The following is a 23,212-nucleotide window of genomic DNA, read 5'->3' as shown; positions in this document are numbered from 1 at the left end:
CTCTATTAGGCCCCTTGCATTGAAATAAATGCAGTTTTATTTATCAGTGCTACCTTGTCCCTGCCTGCCCTGACTGACTTGTTTCTGTTCTCAACTGTACCAGTCTCAGATTGATCTCTTTCCTCACTATCTCGCTGGGTCCCACCCCCCCAGGTCCCCCCTCCCCCCTCCCCCCACCTTACTAGTTTAAATCCTCCCAAGCAGTTTTAGCAAATCTCCCTGCCAGTATGTTAGTCCCCTTCCAATTTAGGTGCCATCCGTCCTTCTTGTACAGGTCACTTCTACCCCAAAAGAGATTCCAATGATCCAAAAATGTGAATCCTTCTCCATCACACCACTTCCTCAGCCATGCATTCATCTGCTCTATTCTCCTATTCCCGCCCTCACTAACTCGTAGCACTGGGAGTAATCTAGATATTACTACCCTTGAGGAACTCCTTTTTAAATTTCTGCCTAACTCTCTGTAATGTCCCTTCAGAATTGTTTTTTTTAATGGTGAGAGTCTGGGAATTGTGGAGGATGAAAGATATTTAGGTGTCCAGATAAAAGAAAAATTAGTGTGCAGGAACAAATAGTAATTAAACAAGTTAAAGAGGTTATACCAATGATTTTGAATAAGTTGGAGTGGGAACAAAATTATGTCTCAGTTGGGTAAAGTAGTAGGCAGCACACATTTGGAGCACCATACTCAGTCTGAGGCACACACCTAATGAAGGACATGTTGGCTTTAGAATGAACATTGCATACATTCAACTGAATGATATTGAGGTTTACAGGGTTAACTTATGAGGACAAGTTTTATGCATTTGGGAAATGGTCAAGTGAGTTAAGAAACATGAAGAGTGATCTAAATAAGATGCTTAAAATCACAAATTGATTTGGTTTTGATATGCTCTCAAACTACCTTCCTGTTGATTTGAGCACTGTGCCTCCAACCTGCCATGTTATTTCATCAGCAACTTAAGCACACTCGCGAACAGCTTTGTGACACATATGAGTCTGGTATGTCCAAGTCAGCCGTTTGTTGGTCTGAAATCTCACCTTCTGTTTTCTGGTGGGAACTGGCTTTCCAAGAATTTGAATATTAGTTCTTCAGAATTAAATTTGTATTTCAGGATCACACTGTTTTAACAGATTTACTAATATGTTCCAGAAATTTATACTGCAGATGCTAGGCGTGTAGTGCAAATGCTGTGATGGGTTTGGTTTCCTGATCACATGGAGTAGTTAGTTTGGCTATAAGTTTGATTGTTCAGATATAGGGAGGCACAGGCATATTGTTCATGTTCTGCACTAGAGACAAGATTAATGCAGTATCCAAGGGCCCAAACACACCTTCAAGGTGAAGCAGTGCTTTACCTGCACTTCACACAATCTAGTCTACTAGATTGAATCACCTGGTGAAGGAGCAGTGCTCCGAAAGCTAGTGCTTCCAATTAAACCTGTTGGACTATAGCCTGGTATTGTATTTTTAACTTAGTCTACTGCATTCACTGCTCATAATGTGCTCTCTTCTACATTGGGGAAAGGAAGCATAGACTGCATGACTACTTTGCAGAACACTTATGTTCTGTCTGCAAAAAGGACCCTGAACTTCCAGTTGTCTGTCACTTCAACACACCACCCTATTCCCTGGCCAATCTCTCTGTCTCAGCAGGGCTCCAGCGAAGCTTTGCACAAGCTGGAAGAACAACACTCATTTTCCACTTGGGTACCCTGCAGCCCTCCAGACTTAACATTGAGTTCAATAATTTTAGGGCCTGAGCTCCCCCATATCCTAGGCCCTACCATACACACCAGGCCTGTCTAACTGCCCTTCTTTCTCTTTGGGCTCTCTCCCCATTTATCATTTGCTCCTTACCCCCTCCCCTCACCCTATTTTCTGCACACAAATCAACATTTTCCTGACCACCCAGTTCTGAGGAAGGGTCATTGACCTGAAATGTTTCTCTGTCCAATGCTGCTAGACCTTCTGAGCTTTTCCAGCAATTTCCATTTTTGAGATTAGACTGGATTCCCCACAGTATGGAAACTAGTCCTTTAGCCTTACAAGTCCACACTGACCCTCCGAAGAGTAGCCTACCCAGACCCGTTCCTCTACTCTGTATTTATCCCTAACGAATGCACCTAACTCTATAAGCAATTTACCATGGCCAACTCACTTAACCTGCACATCTTTGGACTGTGGGAGGAAACCGGACTACCTGGAGGAAACCCACAAAGACACGGGGAGAATGTGCAAACTCCACACAGACAGTCGCCCGAGACTGGAATCGAACCTGGGTCCCTGGTGTTGTGAGGCAACATTGCTTACCACTGAGCCACCCTGTCACCCCTGTAAATCTTTCTGATTTACAGCATCTGCAGTTCTTTTGGTTTTTATTGACCCAGATTAATGCTCTGGGGGCATGGGTTCAACTTCTGTTACGTTCGCTAGTAGAATTTAAACTTGGATTAATAAACCTGGAACATGAAGCTAGTTTCAGTAACAGTAATCATGAAGTTATCAATGATTGATGTAAAATCCATTTGGAAATCTGCCAACTTTACCTCATCTGACCTATATGTGACTCCAATCCAAAGCAATGTAATTTTAACTGCTATCTGAAATGGCTGAGAAAACCACCCAATTCAAGGGTGATGAAGCAGGGGCAGCCATTACTAATGGCTGATCACAACTCATAAAAGTTTAAAAAGTATACTATTTAAATACTTTGAGCATAAGTTGGATTTTCTGGACACACACTTTCCAGATATTTTTCTTTCACAGATTTTGATCTAGAGTCCGTTTTTATTTTGGAAAGCAAGTGTTGGCATATTTTTATTGGAAAACCCTTATGAGGAGAGATTGAGTAGTCTGGGCTGATACTAATTGAAATTTAGAAGAATGAGAGGTGACCTTATTGAAATATACAATTCTTACAGGATTTGACAGAGTAGGTGCAGAAAGGTTGTTTCTCCTTATGTGAGAGTCTAGGGACCAGAGGAAATAATATCAGAATAAAGGATCACACATATAAAAAACATAAGACCATAAGAAAGAAGAGTGGAAGTAAGGCCATTCGGCCCATCAAGTCCACTCCACCATTCAATCATGGCTGATGGGCATTTCGATGCCATTTACCTGCACTCTCCTCCTATCCCTTAATTTCTTGCAAGATTAAGAATTAAGACAAAACTGAGGTGAGGAAGAATTCCATTTCTCAGAGGGTAGTGAATCTGTGGAATTCTTTACAGAATAAGGTTTTGCAAGGCTGTGTTGTCGAGTACAGTCAAGCCGAAGAGAGAAAGATTCTTAATCAATAAGAGAATCAAGGGTTACGGGAAAAGGTAGGAAGGTGGAGTTGAGGATTATCAGATCAGCCATGATTTCATTGAATGGTGGGGCAGAGCAGATTGGCTGAATTGCCTACTCCTGCTCCCATGTCTTCAGGTAATTGTTCTGCTGTTTCTATTTACAGTTCCTCCAAAGCCATCACTTTTATTTTGTGGATTACCATCTTCTTTGACTTTGCACCATGATCTGATTTGTCAATTAAGTTATCCCACCTTCCACCCTTATCACTAATGGCCCCTTCTCCTTCCCTTACCTTTTCTCTGCCCCTAAATTCTGACACAAAGACATTAACCTGAAATGTTAACTCTTTCGCTCTCATTTCTGGCATCAGCAATAGTTTGATTAAGGAGATAGTGAGGTCTGCAGATGCTGGAGATCAGAGTCGAGAGTGTGTTGCTGGAAAAGCACAGCAGGTCAGGCAGCATCTGAGGAGCAGGAAAAATCAACATTTCGGGCTGGAGTCCTTCATCAGGAATATTTTGATTTAGTCTTCTGACTGCTGCGCAGGCACACTGTGTCTTGATGTAATATCTCATTTCTCAATGTATTACTCCTGTCAATGTGCCAGGATATATAAAACTTTTTACCTAACGAGAACATTTTCTGTTTCTGTCTTTCAGCCAGAAGCTCAATGTGCCTATGTCCTGATAGTGACTGCAGTATATTGGGTCTCAGAGGCTGTCCCACTTGGTGCAGCAGCAATGGTTCCTGCCTTTCTCTTCCCGTTGTTTGGAGTCTTAAAGGCCAGTGAAGTAAGAAAATAATCAATCTATTTATTATCCGATAGATGTGTGTGCTTTCTTCCATTTTTGCAATAAATGTAAATAAAAATGACCATGTGCAGTAATGAACCTCCCACTGATTACCCCCAAATAACATGTTAATTACAAAAAACTATTATAAAAAAACATAATCACTACAGTTCTCTTACTGGGCTAAGTGTGGAGACAGATGAGCTGTGATTTCATTGAATGGCAGTGCTGACGTGATGGCCTTAATATTTTACTTCTGCTGCTACGTATTATGCTCTTTATATATATTCTCAGCCTCCATCACCAAGGAAGCTCACCACATTGTGAGACGATCAACTTGCTAAGACCTGACCAACGAGCTTCTTGGTCTACTGCAGGTCTTGACAGTGGAGCCCCTCTTCGCCATAAACTGCTGACCAATCAGAGACCAGCAGTTTCTTGATTCTAAAGTGCAGTACTGGAGACCAAGTCTTCAGGGATCCAAACATTTTAAAAAAATCATGGTTTCCTTTAGCTTCTCATGGGAATGAGGGTCACAAGGATGAGAGGGAGGTGAGGGGACATCAGGTGCAAGGGCAGGGATAGTTTAAAAGCTCTGTCTTTCCTCATCCATGTCTTTGATTGCCCTCAGAATGGGTGAAATGGAGTTAGGAAACTTACCTCTCTTCTTGCTGGTCAGAAAGGCAGGGAAACGAAGTTGGATTGAATTGAGGGTCTTAAGTGGCCACTTTGACTATAGAATCATAGAGTCATAGAAATGTACAGCATGGAAACAGACCCTTCAGTCCAACCTGTCCTGCTACTTAGTGCCTTTTTTACTAATGAGTCTGAAAAGTGTCCTAAGTATCTTCCTGCCCAGCATTTAATTGGTGAGGTTGCCAGAATAATGTCAGCTATTTTCCAGGGCCAACGCACCCAATTATTTTCCTTGCCCGCCACTCCAACAGATGTTGCTCATAGTGCTAGCTGAGTGAAAGCAAAACTAATTCGGTGTTGTTCAGCTTCTCAATAGAGCTGTTCATACCAGGGTGAAGGAGAGAATCCATGTCAGCACGATACACTGAATGTAGTTGTGACAGAAACAATGCTGGCTGAGGGTTAAATGAGTGAGCTTCACACAGAAAATTGTAAGATAGCCTCTGGTCTTAGGAGAACTGACCAGTGAGAGAGTTAATGTCTTTTTTAATTTGCCAGAATTCTAAACATTCAGAGAATGTGCCATTTGATTTGAAAGTAAAGAACAGAAGTCATTTATTTAGAAGGGGTGGGACACATAAAGCAAGAAACAACAGGAACGTTAGTTTAACATCTGACTTAGGGAAAATATTAGAGGCTAATATTAAATTTTATTAGCAGGAACCTCTAAAAAATCAGGGTCATCATGCAGAGGTTTTGTGAAAGTAAAATCATTTTAACCAATTTACTACAATTCTTTGAACAAATAACATATGCTGTGGATAAATAGGAACATGGGATTCACTGTACTTAGATTTCCAGAAGGTTTCTTAATAAAGTACCATATCAAAGATTATTGCAGAAAAAAAAACACATGGTGTTTGGGAATAACATATTGGTATGAATGGGAAAGTGGCTATCTAATATATAACAGTGAGTAGATGTAAATGGGTCATTTCTGGTCAGCAAGATGTAACATGTGGTTTGCCACAGGGATCAATGTTGGGGCTTCAACTTATATAAATAACCTGAATGAATGGTTTGAAAACATGGTTGCTAAATTAGGTGATGAAACAAAATAAGTAAAACAGTAAGTTGTAAAAAGAGCATAAGGAGACTGCAAACGTTATAGATATGTATTCAAAATAGTTGCACAACAGACTTGTGAGAAAAATTATAACTTGTGGAATAAAAGGGATAGTGATAACATGGAAATAAAATTGACTGAGTGATAGGAAACAGAGCATAGCAGTCAATGAATTTTTTTGTGCTGGAGGAAGCTTTATTCTGGAATTTCCCAAGGGTCAGCATTGCTTTTCCTGATATATATTAGTGGTTTGGATCTTGGTGTGCAGGAGACCATTTCAACATTGTTGGAAGATATGAAACATGGAAGCATTGTAAACTGTGAGAATGATAAGTTAGAGCATCAAAAGGAGATAAGACCAGTTAATGGAGTGGGCAGATAGGTAGCAGTTGAGGTTCAATGCAGAAAAGAAGAGGTGATGCATTTTGATAGGAAGAACATGGACAGACAATATCACATAAGGGGTACAATTCTAAAGAGGATTTAGGAATAGAGGGGTCTGGGATTATATTTACACAGCCCATTGAAGGCAGCAGGACAGGTGGAGACAGTAATAAATAAAGGATAAAGGATCCTAGTTTTTATTAATAAGGTCATGGAGTACAAGAGCAAGGAGGTGATGCTGTACTTGTCTAAGATGCTAGTTAGACCTCAGCTGAACTATTGTGGTTTGGCACCAGATTTCAGGGAAGGTGTGAATGCATTAGAGAGAGTACAGAGCAGATTTACAAGAATCGATCCAGGTATGAGAAACTGCATAATAAGGATAGATTGGAGAGGTTGGAACTGTTCTCCTTGGAGGGAAGAAGGCTGAAAAGAGCTGAGAGAAGTTTTTGAAACTGTGTGAAATGGCTGGGTAGAGCAGATAGAGATAAGCTGAACTAAGAACAGAAGAACTGGGATCAGGAGTAGGTCAAATGGCCCATCGAGCATTCAGTAAGATTATGGCTGATCCTTTCATGGACTCAATCCACTTACCTGCCTGCTTACCATAACCATTAATTGGTTTAGTGTTCAAAAATCTATCTTTCTTTGCCTTAAAAAGGTAGCCTCAACTGCTTCACTGGGCAGGGAATTCCATAGATTCACAACCATTTAGGAGCCGAAGTTCCTCCTAAACTCAGTCCTAAATCTGCTCCCCCTTATTTTGAGGCTATGCCCCTTCATTCTCACTTCACCGGCCAGTGGAAACGGTTCCCACTGGGAAGAGGATTAAGGGAACAGTTTTTAAATGATTTGTAAAAGAAGCAAATGCGAGGTGAGAAAACCCTCTTTCACACAGCAAGTGGTTTATGTATGGAATGCACTATCTGGACTCGTGGTAGTTGGTTCAATTGAGGCATTTAAATAGAAACAACCTACAAAGATATGGGGAAAAGGTAGGAGAAGGTTGCTAAATCATGATACTCATTTGGGGAGCCAGTGTGAACATGATGGGCTGAATCAAATCTTTCCATTCCATTAAAAAATTGTAATTCAGTGAGATAGGTTAACACAAATACGGGTCGTTCTGCTATAAAGCGCGTTTTGTTAATGTGAATTTGCTACAACACAATTGATGAATTGGGGACACTGTTTCTAAAGCGCGAACTTTTAAAGCATGTATTTATTATAATGTGATTCCAGTCCCCTTAGTTTAAATGGAGCTGCTATTATACAATTTTCTTATAACAGAAGATTGCATGAGAATTAAACTATTGCATTATAGCAAAACCGACTGTATCTGGAAAATGGAGAACAATGTGGCAAAATATGAAATTGTCCATTTTGGTAGAAAGAATTAAAAAAGTACATTCTCTATAAGTTGAGAGATGGCAGAGTTCCCATCCAGGCAACAGGAGAGTATTACACCACACTCCTGATTTGTGTCAAGTAGATGATGACAAACTTTGGAGATTCAAATGTGAGTCACAAACTACAGAATTCCCAATCTCTGACTAGTTCTTGTATCCACAATATTTATATGGCTGGTTCAATTTAGTTTCTGGTCGATGGTAGCCACAGGATATTGATAGTTGGAAATTCAGCCATTGTAATGCAATTGAATGTCAAGGCATTTAAATTATAATTGTATGCTGACTCTCATAAAAGCAGACTCTTTTTCCTGTAGGTATTGGCACCACCTACTTCTACCCACAGTTACTCTCTGCATCAGCTGTAGTGTTCTTTTCAAATCCACTTCCCAGATGCCCTTGGACAGTTGTACTGAAAATCTCAAAATGTCTCTAGGTCATTTATTCCTGCTGTTCTGCAAGATTGTGAGAAAGTAGAGAGGCATAGTAATACATGAATGACATGAAATTCTTCTTTAGTTCACCTTTTGATGCTATTGAGCTGGGCTTGGGTTGTTAATAATTATTGCCTCTCTGCCTTTGATCTCTGTGGAAGTATTCTCAAAGGCGATCAAGAGGTATTGCCCAGGGATCTCATGGTTTGTGACATTTTTCCCTTCTGCTATGTATGGTTCATTTCCTGTTAATATAGCCCAAAAGACAATAATTTGATATCCGCAAAAGAATCAATAATGATATTCATGTCTGTGTGTCTTCCATGGAGGGTGTGAGAACAGAAAGAGGCATACAATATGAACTGTAAGTAAAAGAAAGTATCTGAGGAATATCATGTAAAAATAATAGAAAAGGAGCACTCAGAGACTGAGGGAGCTGATGCAAAGACCACCTGCAGCATATTGGTTGTCCATGGGAACCATCCAAAACATCATAAGGCTTTACAACTGCAAAGTAAATATACATAGCATTTACATCATTGACAAAGTCTTCCATCTTGGTGCAACTAATGATTTCATTAAACAACTGTAGGAATATGCACACTATTGTTGAATAGTGTTACTTGCATTGCATTGTAAGACACCTCTTGGCACATAGTCTGTGATGCTCCTCTTAACACTAGCTGAACATTTGAAAATGCACCAGCAAATAAGTATCTGGGAGATCTGGAGAGTGATGTCGAAGAGTCAAAGATGGTGCATAGAACAACAGGATCTCCATTCATCTCCTGCCACAACTAGTTATCTCTTTCAGTTTCTGCATTTCTGTGTTTCTGCTTGAAAACGTATAAAAGTGTCATTTTATGGCTTCACATTCAGTAATAGATGAGCTCCCATGATACTTAAATGAGGCTGACACCAGAAACAGGCATTGTACTGAACACTAATTGATGGATTCTCACGCTAATTGATTTATTCCTCAACAGAGAATCCAGATGAAAACTGAGACTTACTATGCATCTGGCAATAACTTTCTCCATTGAGCATTGTATCTCTATCAGAAATTAATTACTAACTTCCCACCCTGAACTGATTAAACAGGCTCACTCAGCATTACTGTTTTTTACATGTCTTCATTAAAGGTGGGTTTGCCTTCTGGCCAGTTGCGAACCCAATTGCTGTTGAAAAGCATCTTCTTGAACCACTGCAGTTGATATGCAGAAGCTATTTATTGTTAGCTGGAGAGTTCAAGGACATTGAGCCACAGATGAGGAAGGAACAGTGAAATTCTGCCAAATCAGGACTTGGAGGAAAATGTACAGGTGGTAGTATCCAATGCATCTGTTGTTCTTGTTCTTATAGCAGAGGCCGCAGGTTTGAATGATGTTGCAATGTGAACTTTGGTGAGTTTCTGTAGTGCATCTTGTAGATGACAAGCAATTATACCATTGTGCTCTGGTGGTAGAAGAAGTGAGTGCTTCAGATAGTGAATGGGATACTGTCCAGCAGGTTGCTGTATTCTGGATCATGTCAAGCTTCCTGAATGTTGTAGGATCTGCACTTATCAAGGGAAGTGGAGAGTATTTCATCATTCTCCTGTCATATGCCTTGCAGACGGTAGCAAGACTTTAGAAACGTGCGATGTGTGTATTTGTGTATTACAAGGACAAAGAAACAATAACTTCTTTGTTGTTAAGCAGCTTATGAATATAGACTGTTAGAATCTTGTAGCAATAATATGGTGAATTGCTTTTGAGTAGGAGTGACTTACAGACTGTGACATACTTCTGGTACCGTGTACAGAGACCAAAACTTGATTACTTGAGGTCCTTGCAATTCTCCTGTAACTTCCACCATAAATTCATACCAAATATCCTCCAAATACATGGTCATTGAACAAGTTGTTTGCTGTGTATCATTTTCTGCTTCAATAAGGTATGCTTTATGCTTTAAGTAACTTTTAGTCAAATCTAATTAAAGTAAGCCCAATAATAAATGAGAATTAGGTTTTAATGCCAAACAGTTGGGTCAACTTTCCACTTTCACTTAGAAACATAAGAAGATCATAACTGATTTGGTTGTGGTTTGATCTCCACTTTCTGGTTTGCAATGTGATACTATGACCTGTTATGTGCCTGGTTCCGAGGTGCAAGAAATGCATTAAAGATCAATTGTTGTTTACCCAATATCATTCTGATTTTATAGTTATGTTTAAATAACTTAGGGCTAAATCAATAATTTGTTAATAAACAAAATGAATAAATTATGATGTACACAATAATTTAAATGCACTCTATCCAAATCATAACACATGGCTACTAGGCTATTTTTAAGCTTAAATCTATCAAACATATTTTTTCAAAATCCCTGGATATGTGATCAAAGGTTCTAATGTACGTGGGCTAATTGCTACAGAATTAACAGTCTTTCATTATAAAATAGGAAATAGTTGGAGAATGTAGTTATATTAATCTGCATTGTAAAATCGATTCGAGTCAGGGTAGAATCTTATAGGGGTCTGAGTGATATGGGCTACCTGACAGAGAAGTCTACCCAGGCTCATCTCAACATTGGGAACAACTTGCTCCACCTTTTGTGCTTTTAGAGTCATAGAGTCATAGAGATGTACAGCATGGAAACAAACCCTTCGGTCCAACCTGTCCATGCCAATCTAGTCCCATCTGCCAGCACCCGGCCCATATTCCTCCAAACCCTTCCTATTCATATACCCATCCAAATGCCTCTTAAATGTTGCAATTGTACCAGCCTCCGCCACTTCCTCTGGCAGCTCACTCCATACGCGTACCACACTCTGTGTGAAAGAGATGCCCCATAGGTCCGTTTCAAATCTTTCCCCCTCACCCTAAACCTATGCCCTCTAGTTCTGGACTCTCCCACCTCAGGGAAAAGACTTTGTCTATTTACCTTTTCCATGCCCCTCATGATTTTATAAACCTCTATAAAGTCACCCCCTCAGCCTCCGACGTTCCAGGGAAAATAGCCCCAGCCTATTCAACTCTCCGTATAGCTCAAATCCTCCAACCCTGGCAACATCCTTGTAAATCTTTTCTGAACCCTTTCAAGTTTCACAACATCTTTCCGATAGGAAGGAGACCAGAATTGCATGCAATTTTCCAACAGTGGTCTAACCAATGTCCTGTACAACCGCATAATGACCTCCCAACTCCTGTACTCAATACTCTGACCAATAAAAGAAAGCATACCAAACACCTCTCTCACTATCCTATCTATCTGCAACTCCACTTTCAGGGAGCTATGAACCTGCACTTCAAGGTCTCTTTGTTCAGCAACACTCCCTAGGGCCTTACCATTAAGTGTATAGGTCCTGCTAAATTTGCTTTCCCAAAATGCAGCACCTCGCATTTATCTGAACTAAACTCCATCTGCCACTTCTCAGCCCATTGGCCCATCTGGTCAAGATCCTGTTGTAATCTGAGGTAACCTTCTTTGCTGTCCACTACACCTCAACCTTGGTGTCATCTGCAAACTTACTAACTGTACCTCTTATGCTCACATCCAAATCATTTATGTAAATGACAAAAAGTAGAGGACCCAGCACCGATCCTTGTGGCACTCCACTGGTCACAGACCTCCAGTCTGAAAAACAACCCTCCACCACCACCCTGTGCCTTCTACCTTTGAGCCAGTTCTGTATCCAAATGGCTAGTTCTCCCTGTATTCCGTGAGATCTAACCTTGCTAACCAGTCTCCCATGGGGAGCCTTGTCGAACGCTTTACTGAAGACCATATAGATCACATCTACCACTCTGCCCTCATCAATGTACTTTGTTACTTCTTCAAACAACTTAATCAAATTTGTGAGACATGATTTCCCATGCACAAAGACATGTTGACTATCCCTAATCAGTCCTTGCCTTTCCAAATACATGTACATCCTGTCCCTCTGGATTCCCTCCAACAACTTGCCCACCACCGAGGTCAGGCTCACTGGTCTATAGTTCCCTGGCTTGTCCTTATCACCCTTCTTAAAGAGTGGCACCACGTTAGCCAACCTCCAGTCTTCCGGCACCTCACCTGTGACTATTGATGACACAAATATCTCAGCCGGAGGCCCAGCAATCACTTCTCTAGCTTCCCACAGAGTTCTAGGGTACACCTGATCAGGTCCTGGGAACTTATTCACCTTTATGCATTTCAAGACATCCAGCACTTCCTCCTCAGTAATATGGACATTTGCAAGGTGTCACCATCTATTTCCCTACATTCTACATCTTCCATGTCCTTCTCCACAGTAAATACTGATGCAAAATGCTTGTTTAGTATCCCCCCTATTTTCTGCGGCTCCACATAAAGACCACCTTGCTAATCTTTGAGGGGCCCTAATCTCTCCCTAGATACCCTTTTGTCCTTAATATGTTTGTAAAAACCCTTTGGATTCTCCTTTATTCTATTTGCCAAAGCTATCTCATGTCCCCTTTTTGTCCTCCTGATTTCCCTCTTAAATATATTCCTACTGCCTTTATACTCTTCCTAGGATTCACTCGATCTATCCTGTCTATACCTGACATATGCTTCCGTCTTTTTCTTAACCAAACCCTCAATTTCTTTAGTCATCCAGCATTCCCTATACCTACCAGCCTTTCCCTTCACCCTAACAGGAATATACTTTCTCTGATTCTCGCTGTCTCATTCCTGAAGGGTTCCCATTTTCCAGCCGTCTCTTTACCTGTGGACATCTGCCCCCAATCAGCTTTTGAAAGATCTTGCCTAATACTGTCAAAGTTGGTCTTTCTCCAATTTAGAACTTCGACGTTTGGATCTGATCTATCCTTTGCCATCACTATTTAAAATCTAATGGAATTACGGTCGCTGGCCCCAAAGTGCTCTTCCATTGACACCTCAGTCACCTGCCCTGCCTTATTTCCCAAGAGGAGGTGAAATTTTGCATCTTCTCTAGTAGGTACATCCACATACTGAATCAGAAAATTTTCTTGTACATGCTTAACAAATTCCTCTCCATCTAAACCCTTAACACTATCGCAGTCCCAGTCTATGTTTGGAAAGTTAAAATCTCCTACCATAACCACCCTATTATTCTTACAGATAGCTGAGATCTCCTTACAAGTTTGTTTCTCAATTTCCCTCAGACTATTAGGGGGTCTATATTACAATCCCAATAAGGTGATCATCCCTTTCTTATTTCTCAGTTCCACCCAAATAACTTCTCTGGTTGTATTTCCAGGAATATCCTCCCTCAGTACAGCTGTAATGCTATCCCTTATCAAAAACGCCACTCCTTCACAAGTGGTAAGGTGAGACTTTTGGAAAGTAACAGTAAATTGCCACTTAAATGGGATTATTGCTTGTCAACTGGCACAACTTGCCTCATTAGTATCCATCTTTCTATCATACCAACATCACTAAGCAAGTTCAATATTAGGAAAGTTTGACCTGGAAACCAGAGTATGTACCTGGTGAGTGCACCTTGCCACTTGCTCCAAACAATCTCCATGTTGCATACAATCAAACAGCAACTCAGGGTACAACCAACAAGCACCAGTGCATGTACCCCTTCTCTATGGGCATTGACATCTAACATTTGTTAACTCTTCATGATTGTCCTGACACTTCCCCAATAAATTGGCAATGCATCCTGGAAGCACAGACTTGCACTAAGGGTTCAATCACATTGAAAGGTAGTGGCAGGGATACTTTAAGCACAATAACTTAACTCAGCTCAAAATTGGAACCAGACTGCAGGTCAGGAGTCAGCATTTATTCACTTAGCACCTACCTCAATACTCACTGCATCCATGCCTTGCCTGTTAGCACAGTAACACAACCAGGCAGCTTGCCTTGTTGGCCAACAGTACCCAGCCAAGGGACCACATCTTGAAACACATTGTATGTGCAATAAGGAAGCAGCCTTTTCCCAAGGTTTATGGAACTAATCCCCACAGATTTCCATGGAGAGACCCTTCAGTGAAGGGGTGTCAGCAAGGGCTACTTCTGGCCAGGCTTTCTCTCAGGGTGACTTCAGTCAGGAAGCCCATAATTCTGCAATATAGGACCTGTGAGATGGCCAGTGCAGTGATTCCGTAGTGGCCAATCCAGTAGATACGGCTACCACAGTTAGGAAATGTACAGTTAACCGTCAGAGCTCTGGGCACTTCTTGTCCAGTGCTGTCCAGTTGGTCTACTCAAGGGGATGGTCACTGATTTACCCATTGGGTCCATCCACAAAAATCGAAAAGGTGGAGGGGTGGAGTGGGGGTGGGAACGTTGATTTAATGCTGTTTTGAAGTAGACTTGATAAGTTAGTTCTTGGGATTAAGGGATGTTGCTTTGGGAGTGGGTGGATCACAATTATAAAGGGGAAACAGTGTCTACAAGGGACATATGGAAACATTTGGCAAGAAAGGGGGTCATGTGGGAGAGGGATTGTCATCCATTGTCCAGTGTGGAGTTTATGGGATGGGCTATCAGGAGGGGAATGTGGTATTCAGAGGCTCACTGAGACAGAGGCTGGAAGCCATTTGCCAAAGAGCAATCACTGTGCTGGGAATTGAAAATGTGCAGTGGGGGAATGGTTGTGAGCACACTTGGACTGGGCAGGATAAGTGACTTGACCTGTAGAATGCCTACAGTGCAGGAAGAGGCCACTTGGCCTATTGAGTCTGCACTGACCATCTGAAAAGCATCCCATCCAGACCCAGTTCCCTACCCTACCCCTGTATCCCAGCATGTACCATGTGTAATCCAGCTAACCTGTACATTCCTGGACACTAAGGGACAATTTTTAAGCATGGTCGGACTGTGAGAGGAAGCTGCAGCATCCAACAGAAGCCCATACAGACACAGGGAGAATGTGTAAACTCCACATAGACATAGACAGTCCCCCTAGGCTGGAATTGAACCCAAGTTCCTAGCGCTGTGAGGCAGCAGTGCTAACCACTGAGCCACTGTGCCACTCTCCTGCACCAAGCAATGACAAGTCTTTTGAAGGTAAAGAATATTCTACATTGACCCACATGCTATACATGACACAGATGTGCAGACTCCCTATTCCCTGGCTATCATAAAGAACTCGCGTTGTGGTTCTGTTCGCCGAGCTGGAAGTTTTTGTTGCAAACATTTCGTCCCCTAGCTAGGCGACATCATCAGTGCTTGGGAGCCTCCTGCGAAGCGCTTCTTTGATGTTTCCTCCGGTGTTTATAGTGGTCTGTCCCTGCCGCTTCCGGTTGTCAGTTTCAGCTGTCCGCTGTAGTGGTTGGTATATTGGGTCCAGGTCGATGTGTTTGTTGATGGAGTTTGTGGATGAATGCCATGCCTCTAGGAATTCCCTGGCTGTTCTCTGTCTGGCTTGCCCTATGATAGTAGTGTTGTCCCAGTCGAATTCATGTTGCTTGTTGTCTGCGTGTGTGGCTACTAAGGATAGCTGGTCGTGTCGTTTCGTGGCTAGTTGATGTTCATGTATGTGGATTGTTAGCTGTCTTCCTGTTTGTCCTATATAGTGTTTAGTGCAGTCTTTGCATGGTATTTTGTACACTACATTAGTTTTGCTCATGTTGGGTATCGGGTCCTTCGTTCTGGTGAGTTGTTGTCTGAGCGTGGCTGTTGGTTTGTGTGCCATTATGAGTCCTAGGGGTCGCAGTAGTCTGGCTGTCAGTTCCGAGATGCTCCTGATGTATGGTAGTGTGGCTAGTCCTTTTGGTTGTGGTATGTCCTCGTTCCGTGGTCTTTCTCTTAGGCATCTGTTGATGAAGTTGCGCGGGTATCCGTTTTTGGCGAATACCTTGTATAGGTGTTCCTCTTCTTCTTTTTGCAGTTCTGGTGTACTGCAGTGTGTTGTGGCCCTTTTGAATAGTGTCCTGATGCAGCTTCGTTTGTGTGTGTTGGGGTGTTACTTTCATAGTTTAGGACTTGGTCTGTGTGTGTGGCTTTCCTGTATACCCTTGTAGTGAATTCTCCGGTCCGTGTTCTCTGTACCATCACGTCTAGGAATGGGAGTTGGCTATCCTTTTCTTCTTCTCTCGTGAATCGGATTTCTGTGAGTGTGGCGTTGATGATCCGGTGTGTTTTTAATGATTACAAACGTGTCATCGACATATCTGACCCAGAGTTTGGGTTGAATTTGTGGAAGGACTGTTTGTTCTAACCAGAACAAAGGACCGGATACCCAACATGAGCAAGACGAATGTAGTGTACAAAATACCATGCAAGGACTGCACTAAACACTATATAGGACAAACAGGAAGACAGCATACATGAACATCAACTAGCCACGAAACAACACGACCAGCTATCCTTAGTAGCCACACACGCAGACAACAAGCAACATGAATTCGACTGGGACAACACTACTATTATAGGGCAAGCCAGACAGAGAACAGCCAGGGAATTCCTAGAGGCATGGCATTCATCCACAAATTCCATCAACAAACACATCGACCTGGACCTAATATACCAACCACTACAGCGGACAGCTGAAACTGACAACCGGAAGCGGCAGGGACAGACCACTATAAACACCGGAGGAAACATCAAAGAAGTGCTTCGCAGGAGGCTCCCAAGCACTGATGATGTCGCCTAGCCAGGGGACGAAATGTTTGCAACAAAAACTTCCAGCTCGGCGAACAGAACCACAACAACGAGCACCCGAGCTACAAATCTTCGCACAAACTTTGAATAAAGAACTCCCCCCACCCTTGTACATGTGTTGCACATCTCTGCCACAGACATTGCTGGACATCTCATTAACAACTAGACTTTTGGGCAAAGAATGCAAAAAAAAGGGAATTTGCATGTGGAGGACCAAAAGTGTCAGCTTGACCCAATGACCTGTACACACATTGTTTGTCTTACCTCCACCCTACATAAAGAGACTAGCAGCCAGCTATATGGTTAAAGGACATACAGTTATATATAAATACATAAACATTGGCACGTCATTGTTACCCGTGCCACTGAATTGCCCTCAGTAAATTTTCTTTTACCTTTCCCTCCAACTAGTTTAACCACTGGTCTCATTTTTGGGGTGGAGGAAACCTGCTCAGCAAATCAGCCTTTAGTCTTGGAGGTTTGGTTGGGTGGCCTGTGATGTATTTCTGTCTGGACGGCTATATCAAGTGTCTTCTCTCCAGGATTTCTGATGAGGGGCTTATGCCCGCAATATCGATTCTCCTGCTCTTTGGATGCTGCCTGACCTGCTGTGCTTTTCCAGCACCACACTCTTGACTCTTCTTTCCAGATACAAATTTTATATTGCTCAACATGAACTTCCAAGGGTTGGTGGAACTGGAGTGCCCAGCCACCACCAGCATGGGCTGGCTGAAGACTTCTATGAGGCCTGTGTGTGGTTCCACCTCCAGGACCATGCTCATTACCTGTAAGGAAGGAGCACCTGGCGTGTACATCCTGTTCCTCTGGCATATGCCTTTTGGCCCTGAGGGCTGGGCTGATGGAGCATAGTTGTGTGTGTGCCTCCCCAACAGACCTTGAAGATGCTGGGCCTGCCTCTCCATGGCAGCCCATGGATGCAGATAGATAGTCACATGATTCACAGCACTGCTGCAGCTTTTGGGCATCAAGGGCCATTGCATCCCACATTCCTGTCTTCTGCTGCTGATGGAAACGTGTGGATGAACTCCCGGACTGCCAACACAAGCATATTTTCTCCTACTTAGAGCAGAGCAGGAGGCTGGTCTCTGGCAGACCTCTGTGTGCCAATGGCCTATGGAGTATTTCTTCCTTGGCCATGGTGGAGCTAACCCAGTAAATTGATCACCAGCTCTCACACTCTTGAAATCTGACTTAGCATCCAAGGTTTCGGTTGTGGGATGTGGAGAGAATGCTCCAGGAGGCAGCTTTGCTGATGCTTTTACTGAGACCTCCACATTCTCATCCTCAGAAATCAAGGAGGCAGCTTTGGGTTTTTTTCACTGCAGAAGTGGTAGATCTGCTGCCTGTAGCTGCAAAACACAAGCGAGAGGGAATTGTGGCCAATGATTAGAAGTGTTGTAAAATGAAGGAGACTGACAGCAGGGTCACTGTGTGGGTTGCAGTCAAATGAAGAACGGTACTCACTAGGTTGATGGGACATAAATGTTTTGGCATCATCACAGGAGCAGTCCCAACCTTTTCCTGCAAGTTGCAGGATTCTCTCCACCTACAGGAAGAACCAATAAAGAGGTGCACTGCCCCTACCCATCTGCCCTATTATGAGAGAAATGAGGAATTGAGAGAGATGCAAAGTGGGTTGCACAACTGTTATTGCTGGTGAGAGGGTGTAAAAGTATTGAGGTTTTATGAGGGAGTGAGTAGGCAGTGCCTGGAAGCATTGCAGGGTTAGTGATTTGGGAGGTTGTGGGAGTGTGAGAATGACCAAGGGCAGAGATTGAAGGTAATGATGAGAATCCAGAGCATGAGCTTTAGTGGGAGATAGGGTGCAGTGCCAAAAGTGGAGTGGATTGGGTAGGCAGATTGGCCATGCTAAATTGTCCATAGTGTTCAGGGATGTACCGGTCAGATGAATTAGCTATGGGAAATCCAGGATTACAGGAAGATGGTGGGGGGCGCAGTGGTGGTGTGGGGTGTCTGGGTAGGATGCTCTTTGGAAGATCAGTGTGGACTTGATGGGCTGAATAGCCTGCTTTCACACTGTAGAGATTCTATGAAGTGAGTGTGAGACAGAGAGATGAGTATGGCACAGTGGTAAAGGTATTTGATCTTCCTTCAATACTGCTGGCTGTTTCTCTGCACTCTGGAGATTAAAGGTAGTGAGTATGGACCAGGCTGGCAGGGTCTGGTGGCACAGTATCGTTTGCTGGTTTTCCAAAAGAGGACTCCTCTCCTTTGCAGCTTCCTTTTGACCAGGACCTCCATGTACCTGACGAAGAATCAATGTGCCATCTTGTCCTTCCTCTGATTTGTTCAGACTTTGCCCTTGACTGAGCAGGGCAGCTTACAATGCCAGTCTTCATCCATGTGCACCATGGCCCTTTATAATGAAGCGTCTTTTGACAGATATCCACTGTTCTGGAAATGGCAAATGGCAAGGTGGGGCTGGAATAAGACATCAAGGAACCATAGGGGTGATGTAGATAGATAAAGTGGTGAGTTTGGTAAGATACATTGATAAATATTGCTCAACATTGTAGCAAAAAAACCCTTCAAAAACACAATGTGACTTCAACTTAACCAAAACAAAATAAACTTCAGCTCAATATGGTTACGTTTTGTCTTTATGTAGGATTTGTGCTGACCATCCATAGAAACATTTCTGCTGTGTGTCTCTTTCTTTGGTGGATAAGGATGGCCTTTGAAATGTTACCCACATAGACTGCAAAAGTAATTTTTCAAATCAATGCCTCAGGAAAACAAGACGTAAATATATATTTCTTCAATTTAATAAGAGTCATCAATCAAACATTTACAGACAGAACCCAAAAGGGGCTTACATTTAAACTGAATGGCTGAACCAATTTTTCACAGGTTCCAACCTAGTCTGCAGCTTTTGCTGATAGAGTGCTGATAAACACTGTTTGCCCCAAATTATAGTTTCCAGACCCAGCTTAACTCCAAAACAATAGTTATCTCCTGATGCCAGTCTTTAGGTGTTCATAGTTAGGGAAAGATGATCTCGCATAATATTTATCAGAAGAGTTGAAGCAGCTTAAAGGGCCATTCTGCACCAATGCAATCTTATGACAATGCCACAGCCCTTCCTTAAGGCTTGTCCTTCCTGATCGATGTTCTATAGCTACAAAGGTGAAAAAGATGTTTTTATTAAGGTCTTCCATCTCACTGAGGAGTTTTCAACGAAAATACATCCAACAACCTGCTGAAAAGTTTGCTTGCAGGAGCTGAACAATCCATAACATTCTAAACAAACAAAAACAATTCAACCCATCTTGCAATGTGAACAGACTCTTTAACAAAATATTTTGTTGAAATCTATCCAGAAATAAACAGAATAACAAACAAGGGTAAAAACATTACAGTGCCCACTTCAGTGGAGTAGTGGAGATAATGAAGGCTTTACCAGAACAAGCAAACTAAGAACTGTGATTCAGATTTTCCAAGAATGTATTTTGGGAAAATGTCAGCCACCTATTTAGCTTCTCTTACATTGTGTCAAAGTGCTTAGATTGCTTCTCATTGGTAGCTAGAAATTAGTGTTGTGCCCATCGGGACAGTACTCACACATACTCTTACATGCACGGTATTACAATCCCTGTAGGAACTGATAATATTAATGAAAAAACCATGGCCAGTTAATAGCTGATACAATATCACAACAATATTTTGTGTTTTAAGACTTTTGCTGTAACACTAATCTAAATGCAAAATTGACGAAACACCTTACTTTTGTCGGCACCTTATACTTCAAACAATAGAATAGAATTTTCCTTTTTCTATTTTTAGCACAACTGAGAAAACACACTTTACACCAATACTTTTCTCTGTCCATTAAGTAGATAATTTTTTACCAAAATTAGTCCACAATGCTTATTGTCATATCATGAAGTCATATAGTACAGAGTGGTCTTCATCCCATAAGGTCTGTGCTGATCTATCTGCACTTTCTAGCACTTAGTCCATAGCCTTGAACATTATAACATTTCAAATACTCATCCATGTACCTTTTAAAAGTTGTGAGGTTTCCTGTATCTATGGCCCTCCAGTTAGTGTATTCCAACTTCCCACCACCCTATCAGTGAAAATGTTTTTTCTCAAATCCCCTTTAAACCTCCTGTGATTCAACTTGAAATTATGTTCCCTTATTATTGGCCCTTCATCTAAGGGGAGCAATTGCTTCCTATCCTACTCTGTCCATACCTCTCATAATGTTATACATCTCAATCAGGTCACCCCATAGTATTCTCTGTTCTAAAGAATATACCCCGAGCTTCTCCAGGCTCTTTTCATATCAAAATTGTTCCAACCCAGGCGATACCACGATGAATCTCTTCGACACCACTTCTAGTGGAATCACATCCTTCCTATAGTGTGGTGACCAGAACTGCACACTACTCCAGTTGTGGCCTAATCAATGTGTTTTACAGTTCCAACATAATCTCCCTGCAACAACTGATCAGGCAAGTGTCCTGTATGCATTCTTAAGCAAACTATTAATCTGTCCTGCTGCCTTGGGATCTTTGGACAAGCATCTCAACTTAGGGCATGTTCCTCTATACTGCCATGTTCCTCTCAACCTCCGAGTTAACCGCCAGTCATTGAGTACTCCCTTATCTTGTTATTTCTTCTAAAGTGCATCATTGCACACTTTTTAGGGTTAAATTTCATCTGCCACTGATCAACTCATCTGACCAACCCATCTAAACCTTATTGTAACCTAAAACTGTATTCTGCACTATTAACTATTTGGCCAATCTTCATGTCATCTGCAAACTAACTTATCATACCTTGCATATTCTCATCAATTGCTTTATACACACATATTATATGTAATAAGGGTCCCAGTACTGTACCTTGTGGTACGTCATTAGATATCAATCTCCATTCATACATCTAGTCTTCCACCACTAAATCAACTATGGATCCATCTTGTCAAGTTAGCCTGAATCCCACGTGCTTTTACCTTTTTTACCAGACTCCCATGTGGGACTTTGTCAAAGACTTTACTGAAATCCATAGAAACTACATCAACTGCGCTACCCTTATCCACACGTGATCAACTCCTCGAAAAGTTAAGCAAATTTGTTAGACAAATTGATTCTTGGCACCTAAGGATTTAAATCCAAGTTTATCATTTCCCAACCTGGCTAAAACTAGGCAAATCTTCTAAGATTGTTTAAACACTTGACAAGTTCGATCTTTCCCATCCAATCATGAGTGCCCATCCACATTCTTTAATGGTGAATCATAGGGACTTGGTCCATCTATTCCAGACTGTGGTAAAACTAGCTTGATTGTAATAATCAGCAATATCTAAACCTGATATCACACTGGCTTCCTTCATATCCTTCCCTTCTCAATGTCCATCAACAATGTTCAAGTAAATACTGATTTATTCATCTTTAAAACCTAATTCTAATTTATTTTGGAGCTAACTAGACATGTTGATGCACAACTGCTTGTACCCACTATTTTGAGCACTCTCCTGGGACTTTGGAAATGTATGGTTTATTCACTGTTAGCACTTAACTATTGCTTTATTGCACCTACTCCTCACTAAAGTTATCTGGGGGTTGTCTTTAATCACCAACAATCAAACTTGCATCAGGCAGACTTGAGAACAGGTTATGTGACATTCTTCATTTTTCCTTATAGATGCAGCCCCAAAACATAGCAATCTTATAAACCTCATATTGTAACAACTTACATCAAATTTAATTCTTGGCATATACTTCTGTCATAACCATCATTTGACTCTGATCTCCAGCAGCTGCAATCCTCACTTTCTCCCATCATTGAGGAGAGCTGCAAATACTTGCGCCCGACTGTATTTCACAATAAGAGGAAAATAAAATCTTTAAGAGGAAGATACATTTTAGCAGAATGTGTAAATGTTTAATCTCATTAATTTAAACTCCTGCCTTCAATTAATGTTAATTGATGTTGGACACCATATGTAATGAAGAAGCAACAATTTGGAAAGTGGGTCACAAGTCATATGACAATTAGTTTATTTGATTTTACACGTTTTGTACCAATGTTCATTGCCTGCAACGCAAGGAAGAAAATATGAAGCTCAGCTTTTTTTAAACATCCTGACTTAGTCACTTTCTAACTGCCTTCCTAAGTTTCCCGATTGATGTCTGAGCTCCTTAAGGCGTCATACGCCTGGCACTGTCTGCATTGTGAAGCAGAGGCTGTAGTCTACATTATAATTTACAGTAGCATTCTTGGAAATGCTATTTAAAGGAGAGTGTCAATGTTTTATGCATAATCCCATAATCCCTTGTTCTGTCATGTACCTCTAGTTATGAAGACTAATCTCATACAGAAAAAAAATCAGTCCTAGCAAACTGTAGTTTAACTTCTCTCTTTACAGTTTTCTCCTGTGATGTGATTACAGACATTTTCTAATTAACCTGTTCTGAAATGTCACTACACATCTCTGCAGACAGTGGGACTTGAAGATGGGCCTCTTGGGTCAGATGCATGAATACTACATTTATACCATA

The 23,212-nt window shown here is 41.7% G+C and overlaps 1 protein-coding gene across 2 annotated transcripts in view; it reads left to right on the top strand.

Annotated features, from left to right (window-relative positions):
• The window catches only part of slc13a4 (solute carrier family 13 member 4), a 116,461-nt gene that overhangs the window by 20,197 nt on the left and 73,052 nt on the right, over window positions 1-23,212 (top strand). For both annotated transcript variants that reach the window (XM_087997252.1, XM_043709429.2), the window contains exon 2: window positions 3,958-4,089. In XM_087997252.1, coding sequence (XP_087853378.1) covers window positions 3,958-4,089 — 132 coding nt within the window. The remainder of the gene's footprint in view (window positions 1-3,957; window positions 4,090-23,212) is intronic.

Source organism: Chiloscyllium plagiosum, unplaced genomic scaffold, assembly GCF_037043375.1.
Source record: "Chiloscyllium plagiosum isolate Xiang-an unplaced genomic scaffold, Cpla_swu_hap1 HiC_scaffold_19, whole genome shotgun sequence".
NCBI lineage: Eukaryota > Metazoa > Chordata > Chondrichthyes > Orectolobiformes > Hemiscylliidae > Chiloscyllium > Chiloscyllium plagiosum.
Note: the sequence above shows the minus strand (reverse complement) of the source record. Positions and strands in the feature narration are given on the sequence as shown.